The sequence below is a fragment of the Gastrolobium bilobum genome, unplaced genomic scaffold (genome assembly GCF_033153095.1).
Source record: "Gastrolobium bilobum isolate Gb01-03AN ecotype WA unplaced genomic scaffold, APGP_CSIRO_Gbil_v1 utg909, whole genome shotgun sequence".
Taxonomy (NCBI): domain Eukaryota; kingdom Viridiplantae; phylum Streptophyta; class Magnoliopsida; order Fabales; family Fabaceae; genus Gastrolobium; species Gastrolobium bilobum.
This window is the reverse complement of record NW_026895707.1, coordinates 1,510,069-1,522,605: the sequence shown is the minus strand read 5'-3', so window position 1 is coordinate 1,522,605 and position 12,537 is coordinate 1,510,069. Positions and strand designations below refer to the sequence as shown.

The 12,537-nt window shown below is 38.0% G+C and overlaps 1 protein-coding gene across 1 annotated transcript; it reads right to left on the bottom strand.

Moving 5' to 3' along the window:
• Positions 1–3,059: 3,059 nt before the first annotated feature.
• LOC133292868 (subtilisin-like protease SBT4.14) lies at positions 3,060–7,178 on the bottom strand. Its single transcript, XM_061491356.1, has 11 exons — positions 7,080–7,178; positions 6,879–6,970; positions 6,566–6,663; positions 6,333–6,476; positions 6,105–6,210; positions 5,133–5,646; positions 4,606–4,703; positions 4,303–4,527; positions 4,029–4,137; positions 3,722–3,935; positions 3,060–3,592 (listed from the first exon to the last, which is right to left on the bottom strand). Exons 1-11 carry the CDS (start codon positions 7,176–7,178, stop codon positions 3,060–3,062), a joined length of 2,232 nt encoding a protein of 743 aa, XP_061347340.1.
• Positions 7,179–12,537: the final 5,359 nt, after the last annotated feature.

Below are 12,537 nucleotides of genomic sequence, written 5' to 3'. Positions count from 1 at the left end.
TGGTGATTCTACAATCTGGAGACAGATTTGTTGTGCCTGGAGGAAGCTTGAAGATTTGTTAGTGTGGAAGATTGGAGATGGTTCATCGATCCTCTTTTGGAAAGATAAATGGGTTAATAATTCAGGCAGGCTATTGGATCATGCTCTTCAAGTTATCCCATGGGAAGAGGCTAATAATTCCATTAATCAGTATGTGAATAATTTGGGAAATTGGAAGCTAGATGAGTTTCTGAGCTGGCTGCCTTCTGAGATAATTAACAGTATTAGGAGTATCCTTCCTCCTACTACAAATGGTGGTAATGATACTCTACATTGGTACTTGCCTGGATATCCTAAATTGTCAATTAAAGGGTTGTATGATGCATTCTCGGAGCCTTATAATGTGCAGGTTGGTGATCCTGGTTTGTGGAAGGCAATATGGAAGTGGATGGGTCCTCAAAGAATAAAAGTTTTTATGTGGAAGGTGGCCCATGATAGATTACCAATAAGGAAGAGAATTAGCAAATTCCTTATGTGTTCAGGATTGTGTCCAGTGTGTGAACAAGAAGAGGAGGATACTTTGCACCTTTTGAGGGATTGTTCAAGAATCCGTAACCTGTGGATTCAGATTGCACCTCACTTGGCTGGATCTGATTTTTTTAATCTAAACTTGCAAGACTGGCTTTTGATTAATTTGATGCAGGTATCGTCCTTTTCTTTTGATATAAAGTGGAAGCTGATTTTTGGGATGACTTGTTGGAAGGCTTGGAGTTGGAGGAATGAGATTGTTCATGGGACTGGCAAGGTGGAAAGCAAGAGGTGATTAAATTTAAAGCCTTGGAAGTAGATTCAGTTTTTGCAGGAGTTGTTACAGAAAATTCAACTTGTAATTCTTATGTGAAGTGGATTAGATGGATCCCACCGGATGAGGGGTGGGTCAAGCTTAACACTGATGGAGCTTCTAGAGGCAACCCAGGTAATGCTGCGTGTGGTAGTCTTATTCGTGGTTCAGATGGTAGGTGGTTGGAAGCCTTTTCTTATAGAATTGGAACGTGTAATGCGATAAATTCTGAATTTCGGGGTATTCTGAAAGGGCTTGAACGGGAGTGGGAAGGAGGTTGGAGGAAAGTCATGCTAGAAAGTGATTCAGCTTCGACTATCACTCTGCTCACCACTTCTGGTGATGCATCCTGTGAGTCTCCTTTAGTGGCTCGGATACGGGAATGGTTATCAAAATCCTGGGATGTCAAGCTCATGCATACTTATAGGGAGGGTAATTTTTGTGCAAACTGGCTTGCTAATCTTCCTCTTGTCAATCTGGATCAAGAAGATTTTTGTTTATTTCAAGTTCCTCCCCTTGGTGTTAGAGAGTTGTATTTTTCTGATTTTAGCTCTGTACACAGGGCTAGACATTTTCTGATGTAATTCCTTTGTTTCTTGGGCTTTGGCCCTTCATCAAAAAAAAAAATAATAATATAAAATGATTGATGTATTTATTTATTTCATGGAATTCAACCATATCCAAAACCTTTCTGAATTCTTATATTCACATAAATTTTAGGCTTCAACGTCATCTCAACTCTGCTCTACTTGTTTGGGCAAACATCTGATTTGAAAAGAGACATGTTTAGGTGGAGCCACCTAAACACAAGTGGTCAAGCAATGTTTGCATCATACATCTACCTAAACAATTGTTGGTGTGTTCTTGTCACGGAATTATGCTTTTATGCTTTCTTGCTTCCTTGCATTTTTCTCTTCTTATATATGTATTCATCATAAAAGTAATAGGAAAAGTAGCTTCAAATCTTTTCTGGCCAAACAGTTGGGTGGGGATATAAAGGTTGCAATAAAAAATTAAAGAGATCATTAATATTACTTGTATAATTTCCATAAATCTAAAATTAGCTCTAAAGCACGATCATGGAAGAAAAAAGCTGAATAATAATTATTTATCTAACTTTGATTTTTGTTCCACAAACTTTTATCTCACATAAATGTTAAAAGATGTTGCTGAAAAATTTTCAATTTCTACTTTCAACACATTACAAAATAATCTATTGAAGAATTAATTTAAACTGTTAAGAATAACAAGTTTTATGCTAAATTTTAATCGTTAATCTATTTTCATCTAATAGCACTGATTAATTAGTCACATGAGTTGGATACCAAAAAAAAAAAAAAGTATACTCACATGAGTTATCAGAGGCTAAAGCACCATTTTAAAATTTTTGAGCAAAAGAATTACTCAGTTAAAGCTGATTGGATATGTTTTTCCAAAGTAATGCAGTCAAACATGTTATATATGCTGACAGGACTAGTCCCGTCACTGACACTGACGAGACTCGTGCCACGTAGGCAGTTCAATTATCGTAAAACTTCGGAAGGTCATAACTTGTGACTCGGGTATCCAAATCAGATGATTTTTTTTTTGATTTCACATAAATTTTTGAGATCTACGCAATGACACCTAATTTGACATATTTTATCTCCCACAAACATAGTTTGAAGCTCTTCTGGATTTAAACGCGTGATTGTGGTACAATTGTTACCAATTCAAATTATGTTTGTGAAAGATGAAATATGTCAAATGAGATGTCATTGCTTAGATCTCGAAAAGTCATGTGAAATCAAAAAAAAAAATCATCTGATTTGGATACCCGAGTCACAAGTTATGGTCTTCTGAAGTTTTATGGTAACAAAACTGCCTAGGTGGCGCTGACGTGGCACGAGTCCCGTCAGTGTCAGTGACGAGACTAGTCTCGTCAGAATATGTGACATGTTTGACTGCATTACTTTGAAAAAACTTATCCAATCAACTTTAACTGGACAATTCTTTTGCTCAAAAATTTTAAAATAGTGCTTTTTCCCGATATAGACTAAAATTGAGAATGAAATTTCTACTGACTATAAAAATATTCATGCCCCACTCATTTGATGCTTGCATAGGCATAATAAACAATCTTGACGTTAAAAAACTTAGATATCATATGCTAAACAAAATGTCAACATTATGCAGAGGAAGTGATGGGAGCACACAGGCAATGTTACAAACTTGATTTTGGCTACTGCTAACTGTAACCTTATGGACTGTAGATAACAATTGGGCTCCTAACAATGTAATGGGAGCTTCTCCAAATAAGTGAACCTGATACAATTTGCATACTTGCCATAGGTTTTGCTTTCACCACTACCTTGAAGCTCCTCTTCTGCTTGGTGTGAGAGAAAATGAGGCTAGTAGGCTTCACTGTGATTTCGACTCCTTTAGGGGATTTTATGGTGGCATTGTAGATGGTTGGAGCAGGACCTACATTGGTTACTCTTCTCCTGAAAACTCCAACTGTTGTGACTATGTTGCTTTTCATGCTTAGTTGCATGCTGGGATAGTTGATAGCATCATGGCCAAGACCAGGAAGCAAAGAGGTGCAATTTATAGGAGAGCCAATTAAAACTGATAAAGTGGAACCATTATAGCCCTCATGGCATAAGAATTGGATATATGCAAAGTCATCCATGTCATAGACTAAACCAGGGTTCACAGTTCTTGTTGGATTGACTTGACCAGCACCATAGGCAAATTCTGCTTCCTGGTTAACTCTTTGGCTCATAGGTTTAGCTTGACAAAGAGTATAGACAAGTCAAGCCATCTCAAAAGATATGAAGTTATGACTCGAGGCACAAAGCCTTCAGATTTTGCATATGATGAAACAAATCAACAAATGTGGATATAAGCTTTAATTTTCACCTGTGGTAATAATGGCAGATCTGATTGCAGCAGGAGTCCAATCTGGGTGAAATGACTTCACATATGCTGCTACTCCAGAAACATGAGGGCATGACATAGAAGTCCCAGACAATAGTGTAAACTCTGAAAATTGAGTATCCCCTTTCAAACCAGTAATTGACTTCCTAAGTGTATAAGATGCCAAGACGTTAATGCCAGGAGCTGTAACATCAGGCTGCATCAAACATAAAACACACTCAATTCCTCAAACAGAATAGAAAAAAGTCCACTAAGAATGTAAGGGATGAAAATTTGAAACTGTTGGTACCTTGAGAACATGTAAAGATCCTAGATTTGGACCCCTAGATGAAAATGAAGCAACAAATGGAGCTGGCCGTTTTACTTCATGGCTCTTGTGTATCACTGCTGATGGTGATCTTAGTTGAACAGGAAATTCATGTAAAATTTTTGTTATGAGATAATCCAGTAGAAAAGCTTAGTTGTGGCAAAGACTCATTTATAAGCTTGTTTAAAGAAAAATTAGCAAGTAGCAAAATATCAACTCAGTGGCCATTCAGAGAACAAACAAGAACATCTCTTACCTTGTGGATTGTGTATAATTGGTAATAATTTGACCAATGCTACTATTCACAATGGTGGCAGGAGCCATGAAAATTTGGGCAACATCGAGAAATTGTTCATTTTCCATTATAGTACCAATGCCTCCAATTGCTTTCACAACAGAATCAGTGCCATATATTCTTAATCTACAGTAAACAAGCTTTCCTTTCACCTTATTTGGCTCTAAGGAGTCTTCAAAGCAGAATCTGTGAATGTATTAAAATATTCTTTGTTAAATGTTGAAAACTTAACCAGGTGTTATCAAAAACAAAAAAGAAAATTACTTCGCATCTTCCTTGCTTGTAGTGTTTCGGGCTGCATTGACACCATCAACAAGGGGGTACTGTTTTTGTTTTGTGTTGAAGGTGTTCACTCCCGTGCCCTGCATAACACTCACAGTTGGGTGTGCACATATGATATATTCATCATAGTATTTGCTAACAAGCCACAGATGTTAGATGTGTTGTCACTGAAATTCACTCTATATCCCTATAAACTACATTAATTGGTCTTGGATATAATGCCACTAGTTGCATGCATGTGACAAGTTATTGAAATAGGCTTCACACTTGAACTAAAAATGACTATAGCCTTTTCTTTTCTTTTTTATTTATGTTCAAATAACACTATGTATTAATAGAATGTGGATAGCGAGGATGAAACTCATGACCACTTATTCACATAGGTCTGATACTATGTAAAGAATCAATTCAATCCAAAAGCTTAAGCTGTTAGATGAAGACCGTTTTAATGGTTTTATATTTCTCAAACATTACGTAGAATATGTGATTGCCAAGAGAATAAAACTTACTGAAACATTTTTCCCACTCCCCAACTCTATAGTGCTCTGGAAATCCCTATCAATGCCACTAGCTGCTACTGTTACAATCCATGGTGCATTATTTGTGACTGTTGCCATAGTGGGACCATCATTTCCAGCTGAGGCCACAGTGATTATGCCTTTCCTCATGGCATGGAATGCTCCAATTGCTATAGAGTCCTCCACATAATTTTCATTCCCTCCACCTATGGAAATGGATATGACATCAACCCCATCATGCATAGCAGCTTCAAATGCAGCAAGTATATCCATGTCCGAACATCCATGGCTTGACCAGCAAACTTTGTAAATTGCCAACCTTGCTGATGGCACTGCCCCACGAGCAGTCCCTTTAGCTACCCCAAAGAGACTTGCATTTGGGACAAGATTTCCTACAGCCGTTGATGCAGTATGAGTGCCATGGCCATCCACATCTATGGGAGATAATATGTCAGATGGATCAGTCCTTCCATCAATCTTGAAGTATTTGGCTCCTATGATCTTGCTTCAAGTTTTCCATGTAGAGTTAACAAGAACAAGGAGTACATAAAGTTATCTATAGCCATACTAAAACTTGTGAAGTTTATATTTAAAAGCATGCTGATCAGTAGTACTAAATTTAGGACCTCCTTCATAAACTAAAAACAGTAGTAGTGGTATGAGAGGTACAATCTTGATTTTAACCATAATTATGTATATGTAACCAAACTTCAAATAGATTTTCAACATTTAATATAAATGGTTAACACTGAACAGTGGTAGTTCATTCAATTATTAAAAGATAAATTTTAATGGTGATTGTTTGATTATTTCATAAACCACTTATTTTTGTAGTTTGAAATAATTTAGTTGCTTACAATTGAGATTTGATTAAAATGATTAATTATATTGATGCTCCCAATTTGTTATAGTACAAAGATTGAAAACATAGTGACACAACATACACAAGGATAGGGATGTTACTTATTGCAGCCTGAAAAATTAGCATAGTGATCGCAGGTTCCTTTCCATTTAGCAGGTGGAGGACCAAATCCATCGTCCTTGAAGCTTTGAAATTCAGGAGTGATCCCTACCTCATCAATATGAAGGCACAGAATTTTGCAATTAAATAATGAAGTGCCATTATATAATATCTAACATCAAAAACAAGGAATTACAAAAAATGAATATTGGAAGAAAGGTATGATGAACCTGTATCCAAAAGAGCCACAATTGTGTCACTCTCTGATTTCAGTTTTCTCTTAGCAGTCAAAGGTAACCCAATAAAGTCCCATGATCTTGTTGTGTGTAGCTTACGGTACTGATTTGGAAAAACCGAAAGTACCTCATCCATGGCTACATATACAACAAAGGTAATAATGACTGTAAGTACATAATGCTTAAAAAAAAAAGTATGAAGGAAATAGAGAATAACGATAACATGCCAGATAACTTCTTGGCTTCATCCTCAGACAGTTTAGCAGCAAATGCATTAAAGCTTTTGGTGTAGCTGTATGCAATGGATTCTTTGGCTTCAAGGTGGCTGTTAAGTAAACACAGATCAAAACACAAAAAGGGCACAAAATTAAAACAAAATAATGAAAGAAGTTTCCTTCTGATGGCTTTGAAAGAATGAATGCCTTTAGTTTAAAAACAGGAGAGTATTTGAATGAACAAGAGCTACATAGTTCACTTTTATGTGATTTTTATGTTTGAAGAGTTACGGATAAGAAAGGGTTAATGAATTAATCATGTTACCTTCCTTTAACAACTGAGAGAATATTCAAGTGAGTCTCTAAAGCAATGTCACTACTCACAGGATGAACTCCAAGGAAAACAATATAAAAGTTCTGCAGACAAGTCAAAAAAATTGTCAAGCTCACGTAGAATGGAAATCTAAAAGAAATCAAATGTATCTAGCTAATGTAATAAATGAAGAAAGGAGAAGAAGTCAATTGCCTTTTGCCGGACACCATTAACTGAGGCAGTGCTCAGCAGGATCAGTAGCAATGGAAACCAAAGAAGAGAAAAGGAGTTGATAAGTTTCTGTAAGAACATGTTTAGTAGTGACATCATGAACAAACTATAATCTATAGCTGGTCTCCAAGAAGAAGCTTATATACCATCACAAATGTAGAAAAGAAAGGATAAGAAAGCAGGTTTCAACTAGTTTGCTTCTTGCATAAAAATCATTAACCAAGGTTTTTGGTAGGAGAAACTTGTAAAACAGATTACAGATTTTCTATTTTGCTATAGTCAATGTCACATATAAAGCCTAGGATTGCTTCTTTAGGAGGAACTTCTATTAACATTCTCATTTTCATTATGTTTGTTGTTAGTCTTTATCACTATCAATATCAATATAGATTAATTTCTCATTATGTTATATTTGACTTCTTTTCTCTTTCTGCAAATTGGACAACCTATGATGAATTGATCAGCAGGGGACTAGCGTAGAAATATCATAATTTTGGGTCTTATAAGTTCAAAATTAAGAAATAATGAGAAACAGAAGAGTTTGAGAAGTTTGATTTTAGAAGCTGCAAGCCACATATCATTGTCAAGTGCAGTAGAGATATTGCTTAAAAACAAAGAGCCCTTCCATCAAGAACTCCTCTATTCCTTGAATTCCAATGCAAGCGTGATAACCATTTAGCAGTCTTTATTTACTTTTCATCAGAGTATATCTTGAAGTTTAACTTAAATGAGGCACAAGTTTAGATTATGTGATATTGCCCCACTTTATATTTTTTTATTATTATCTTAGGAGACAACAATGTTTAAGAAGCTGACATTGACTGAATGGTTTATAAATATTTTTTCTTTGTAATCAAAAGATTATTTATTATTTAGAGAATTGAAGTATTCTTTGAGACAGTTATAACAATATTCATGTGAGCCAAAGACACAACTTTTTATATTTAAGCCATTAATAAGCATAAAAAAAGGATCTAACCTTACCACACCCCAATTGAGCCTTGCCAAGAAAGGATCCAACATTGGCTAATTAAGTAAAAATTTATAAGTACTTTTCAATTTTAACAATTATTCTATATCATAGACCCCGAATTGCATTACTGTAAATGATTCATGTAAAGTATTCATCAACAAAGGACACATTAACCAGAAAAAATTTATACATCGAGAGAAGAACTGTAGCAAGTTTTCAGAACAAATAAATTTCAAATTTAAAAACAAGATTTTAAAAGAGATCCACAATAATAAGAATTCAATATTTGAAATTATTGGGAGAGGCATTACTGCTATCGGCATCCGGAAAAGACATCCCAATTGTAATTTTCCACAATTCTGTAAGGATAGGGATCGAGAATTTAAAGCAACACAAGTTTCTTTTTAACATATTTATAAAGGCAGGAGAAAATAACATCTGCTAGCTAGAATGAACTAACAGAAAAAGAAAGAGAACATTGAAATTGGAATTGGAATTTTTCATTCATTATATACTTCTTGTTACAATCACTATTGCTATCTGTACAGGAAAAAGTAAATTCAATCTGGTTCTACTTCCTTGCATAATACCCTCGCATCATCTGGACATTTGGTGTAAAAAAGAGACCAGTTGATGGGGGGAAATGGACATTTCTCATGGCACCTTGGGCTCTTCCAACCATTTCCACACAGTTAGCAAACCAGTCTCATCTCCAGTGAAGAAAAGCCCAACCCCATCAGGACCTATCTGTAATGACCGAACATCTTTTTGCAAAAATAGCCTACCCCTTTCTGAAAATCTGAAAATGTAGACATGGTCAGGGGCTGCAACATTTGCCCAAAGCAGAAATATATAGAGTTTTACAGAAGAAAAAAGGATGCAAGTTCACTTACGATGGCAAATCATACATGCGAACTGAATTGTCTCTGCACGAGCAATACAGTATAGGCTTGGCTTCTGCATCAATCATCCAACAAAGTGCAAGAACACCCTATAACAAAAAAAAAAAAAAAAGATTGTGTGAGTCAACTAACTCGATAACCATTATAGAAAATATCAACTTGATTTCTCCAAATGAAATCACAACTAAAATATGCTTGATACAAAATAAAAAATTTACTTATGCAAACATCTGGTCACACAACTTACATTTTCTTCTCTGTGCACATATGTTACTTCCAAAGTTCCCTCCTTCGTGAAACCCCAGACCTTAATAGTGGTAACTTGACCTTAAGTAGTAAAAACTTTAGGTTTATGTAGTTTCTATTATTTATTTTTCTACCACCCCTTTCCGTTTCTACATAAAAACTCGATTTTGACAACATTGATTTAAGGGTGTGCATGACAACCTTCTCGGAATCAATTCTATTTTAATTTCTGCTCCCGGAAGCAGAAATGGATAGAAAACTCGTTTGATAAAATCGGTTTATTTTTTTTTGTTCCCGGGATGAACCGATTAATTTTTGTGCTAGGGAACAGAAAAACGAATCAAAAATCTCTGCATTTTTGTTCCCGGCACAAAATGAGAAATACTTATCTCTCTCAATTACCTCTCTATCGCTACAATCATCACCACCGCTGCCACCATCCCAACATGACCACCGCCACCATCGTCGTACCACCACCACTACTACCACCGTCATCACCACCACCACCACGCCACCACCATTACGGCCATCGTCGTCGCCGTTGCCGCCACCACCACTACACTTTCGCCGCCGCCGCCGCCGCCACCATGTCATCACCATCACCATTGTTGCAGCCACTACTGTCACCACAGCCGCCGCCACACCGCCGCCACCATCATGTCATTATCATCATCATCGTCGCATCCACTGTCGTCACCACCACCGCCACTATCGCTGCCGCCGCCGCAACTATGCCACCATTACCACAACTGTCGCTGTCACCACTACTATTATCATGCCATTGTCACCGCCACCGCCACCACCATGTCACCACCATCATCGCCACAATTATCACCACAATTGATGTGGCCACTGCGGTCACCACCACCACCTCTATGTCACCGCCACCATCACCATCATCACCACCACGACCACCATTATCATCACTGTCACCACCATTATCACTACCATTATCACTACCATCATCACCATCACCATCGCCGAAGCCACTATCGTCACCACCGCTGCGGCCATCACCACCACCACCACTATTGCCGCCATCGCCGCCACCACCATTACCACCATCATCGATGCAGCACCACCACCATCGCTGCACCACCACCACCATCATGCCATCACCATCACCACCGCCACCATGACGCCACTGCCACCACTATTAGACCACCATCATCGCCACCATTACCGTCGCTGCTGCCGCCACCACCACCATACCATATGAAATGGAAAGTGATGATCCAAAAAATTTTATGCTTAAGAGGAATATTTTTTTATTCTATTAGTTATTGTGTTATCAAACGCAATTCTCATTCTCAAAATAAAAATTAAACGTGTTATCAAACGCAATTCTCATTCTCAGAATAAAAATTAAACATGTTATCAAACACATTTTTTTTCTCAAAATTTATTCCGAGGCACAGAAATAGAAAAGAATTGTTTCTTTTCAGAAATAGTGACAGAGAACATAATGGTTGTCATACACACCCTAAGGGGATGAGCTTTGTGAGGAAGAAAATGAAAAGGGTCATGGAATAAGGGTGTGCATGACAACCTTTCTATTCCCTAGCACTATTTCTGAAAAAAAACAATTCTTTTCTATTTCTGGAACAGTTTCTGAGAAAGAAATATGTTTGATAACATGTTCTATTTTTATTCCGAGAATGAGAATTGTGTTTGATAACACAACAAATAATATAATAAAAAATAATTCCTATTAAATATAAAAAAAAATTGAATCATCATTTTTCTTTCCATATGGTGTGGTTGTGGTGGCGGCGGCAACAATACGGTAGTGGTGGTGGCAGTGACGTGGTGATGATAGTGGTGGTGGCTGTGACGGCAGTGACTGCGACGATGACGATGGTAATGGTGGCAGCGACGTAGTGGTGGGGATTGTGGTGTTGGAGGTGACGGCAGTGGCTGCGATAATGGTGGTGGGGATGGTGGTTGGTGGCGGCAACAATGATAGCAGTGGCATGGTGGTGGTGGTTGTGATGGCATCATGGTGGTGGTGGTGGCAGTGGCTACGACGGTGGTGGTAGGTGACAGTGGTGGTAGTGATGGCGTAGTGATGATAGTGGCGGGGGTGGTGTAATGGTGGCGATGGTGGTGGTGACGGAGTGGCTGTGACGATGGTTGTGGCGCCGGCGGTGACGGTGGTGGTTGCGATAATGGTAGTGGTGGTTGGTGACAGTGGTGGTGATGGTAGCGGTGGCCTTCAATGCACCAACACACTCATTTTTTCAAAAAATACGTGTCGGGCACCGACACGCTCCTACACGTTTCGACACGCGGTCAACATTTTAAGACACTCGGTCAACGCTTCGACACGTTCTGACACGTTTTTCCACACGCAGTCAACGTTTCGACACGCTCCGACACATTTTTTTTACAAATAAATTTTATTTTATTAACTAAACATTAAAAAATAATTTATAAATCAATTTTTCTCTGTTATGAAATTTGACATGAAAAATTAACAAGGTACGAAAAATTATTTTTGTTTATATTTATGTTATAAAACTTGAATATTTGATTGGTTATATGACTTATTATGAGTTGTTATATGTATTAAATATAAATTATATTATATATATTAAAAATATTATATAATATCAAAATGTGTCCCAAAGTGTCAGAATATGACATTTTTTAGAATTTACGTGTCGGCGTGTCGTGTCGTTTCCCGTGTCAGTGTCGGTGCATCCTAGGCGGTGGCATCGTGGTGGTGGTAGTAGTGAGGGCAGTGGCGTGGTGATGGCGGTGGCGGCGACGACAGTAGTTGCGATGATGGTGGTGGTGGTTGATGGTGATGGTGACGGTGACATGGTGGTGGTGATGGTGCGGGGTAGTGACGACGACACTAGTGATATGGCGGCAGCACCGACAATGGTGGCAGTGGTAGTGTCAGTTTGATTATCACCATTGTTGGAGAGGTTGAGTTAACCCCCACATTGGTGTATTCTGATTATTTTGTAACCATTATTTTCATAGTGGATTTTTGATCTGGACTAGGTCCCGTGGGTTTTTACTTCTTCATTGAAGAAGGTTTTCCCACGTTAAATCTGGTTATGTTCTTCTCTCTCTCTCTCTCTCTCTCTCTCCTGTTTTGTAATTTTTCGTTTTGATATTTCCGTTGCGCTACCCGACCTGGTGAAGTTCAGGCCGAGGTATTGCCGAAATCCGAGATTAGGATCTTGTTGATTGACTTCCGCACAAAGGCTGTTTAGCCGAGCTTGAGGGAACCGATTTTTCCCAACACTGGTATTAGAGCTGGATTGGGCTCGAGCTAGCCTAGTGATTGGCTAGGAGGCGGGTCGAG

Coding starts and splice junctions, on each gene's coding strand:
- LOC133292868 (XM_061491356.1), bottom strand. CDS start 7,178: ATGTTCTTACAGAAACTTATCAACTCCTTTTCTCTTCTTTGGTTTCCA. Junction 5,647..6,104: donor AATTTTTCAGGCTGCAATAA/GTAACATCCCTA, acceptor GAAAACTTGAAG/CAAGATCATAGGAGCCAAAT. Junction 3,593..3,721: donor ATCTGCCATTATTACCACAG/GTGAAAATTAAA, acceptor CTCTTTGTCAAG/CTAAACCTATGAGCCAAAGA.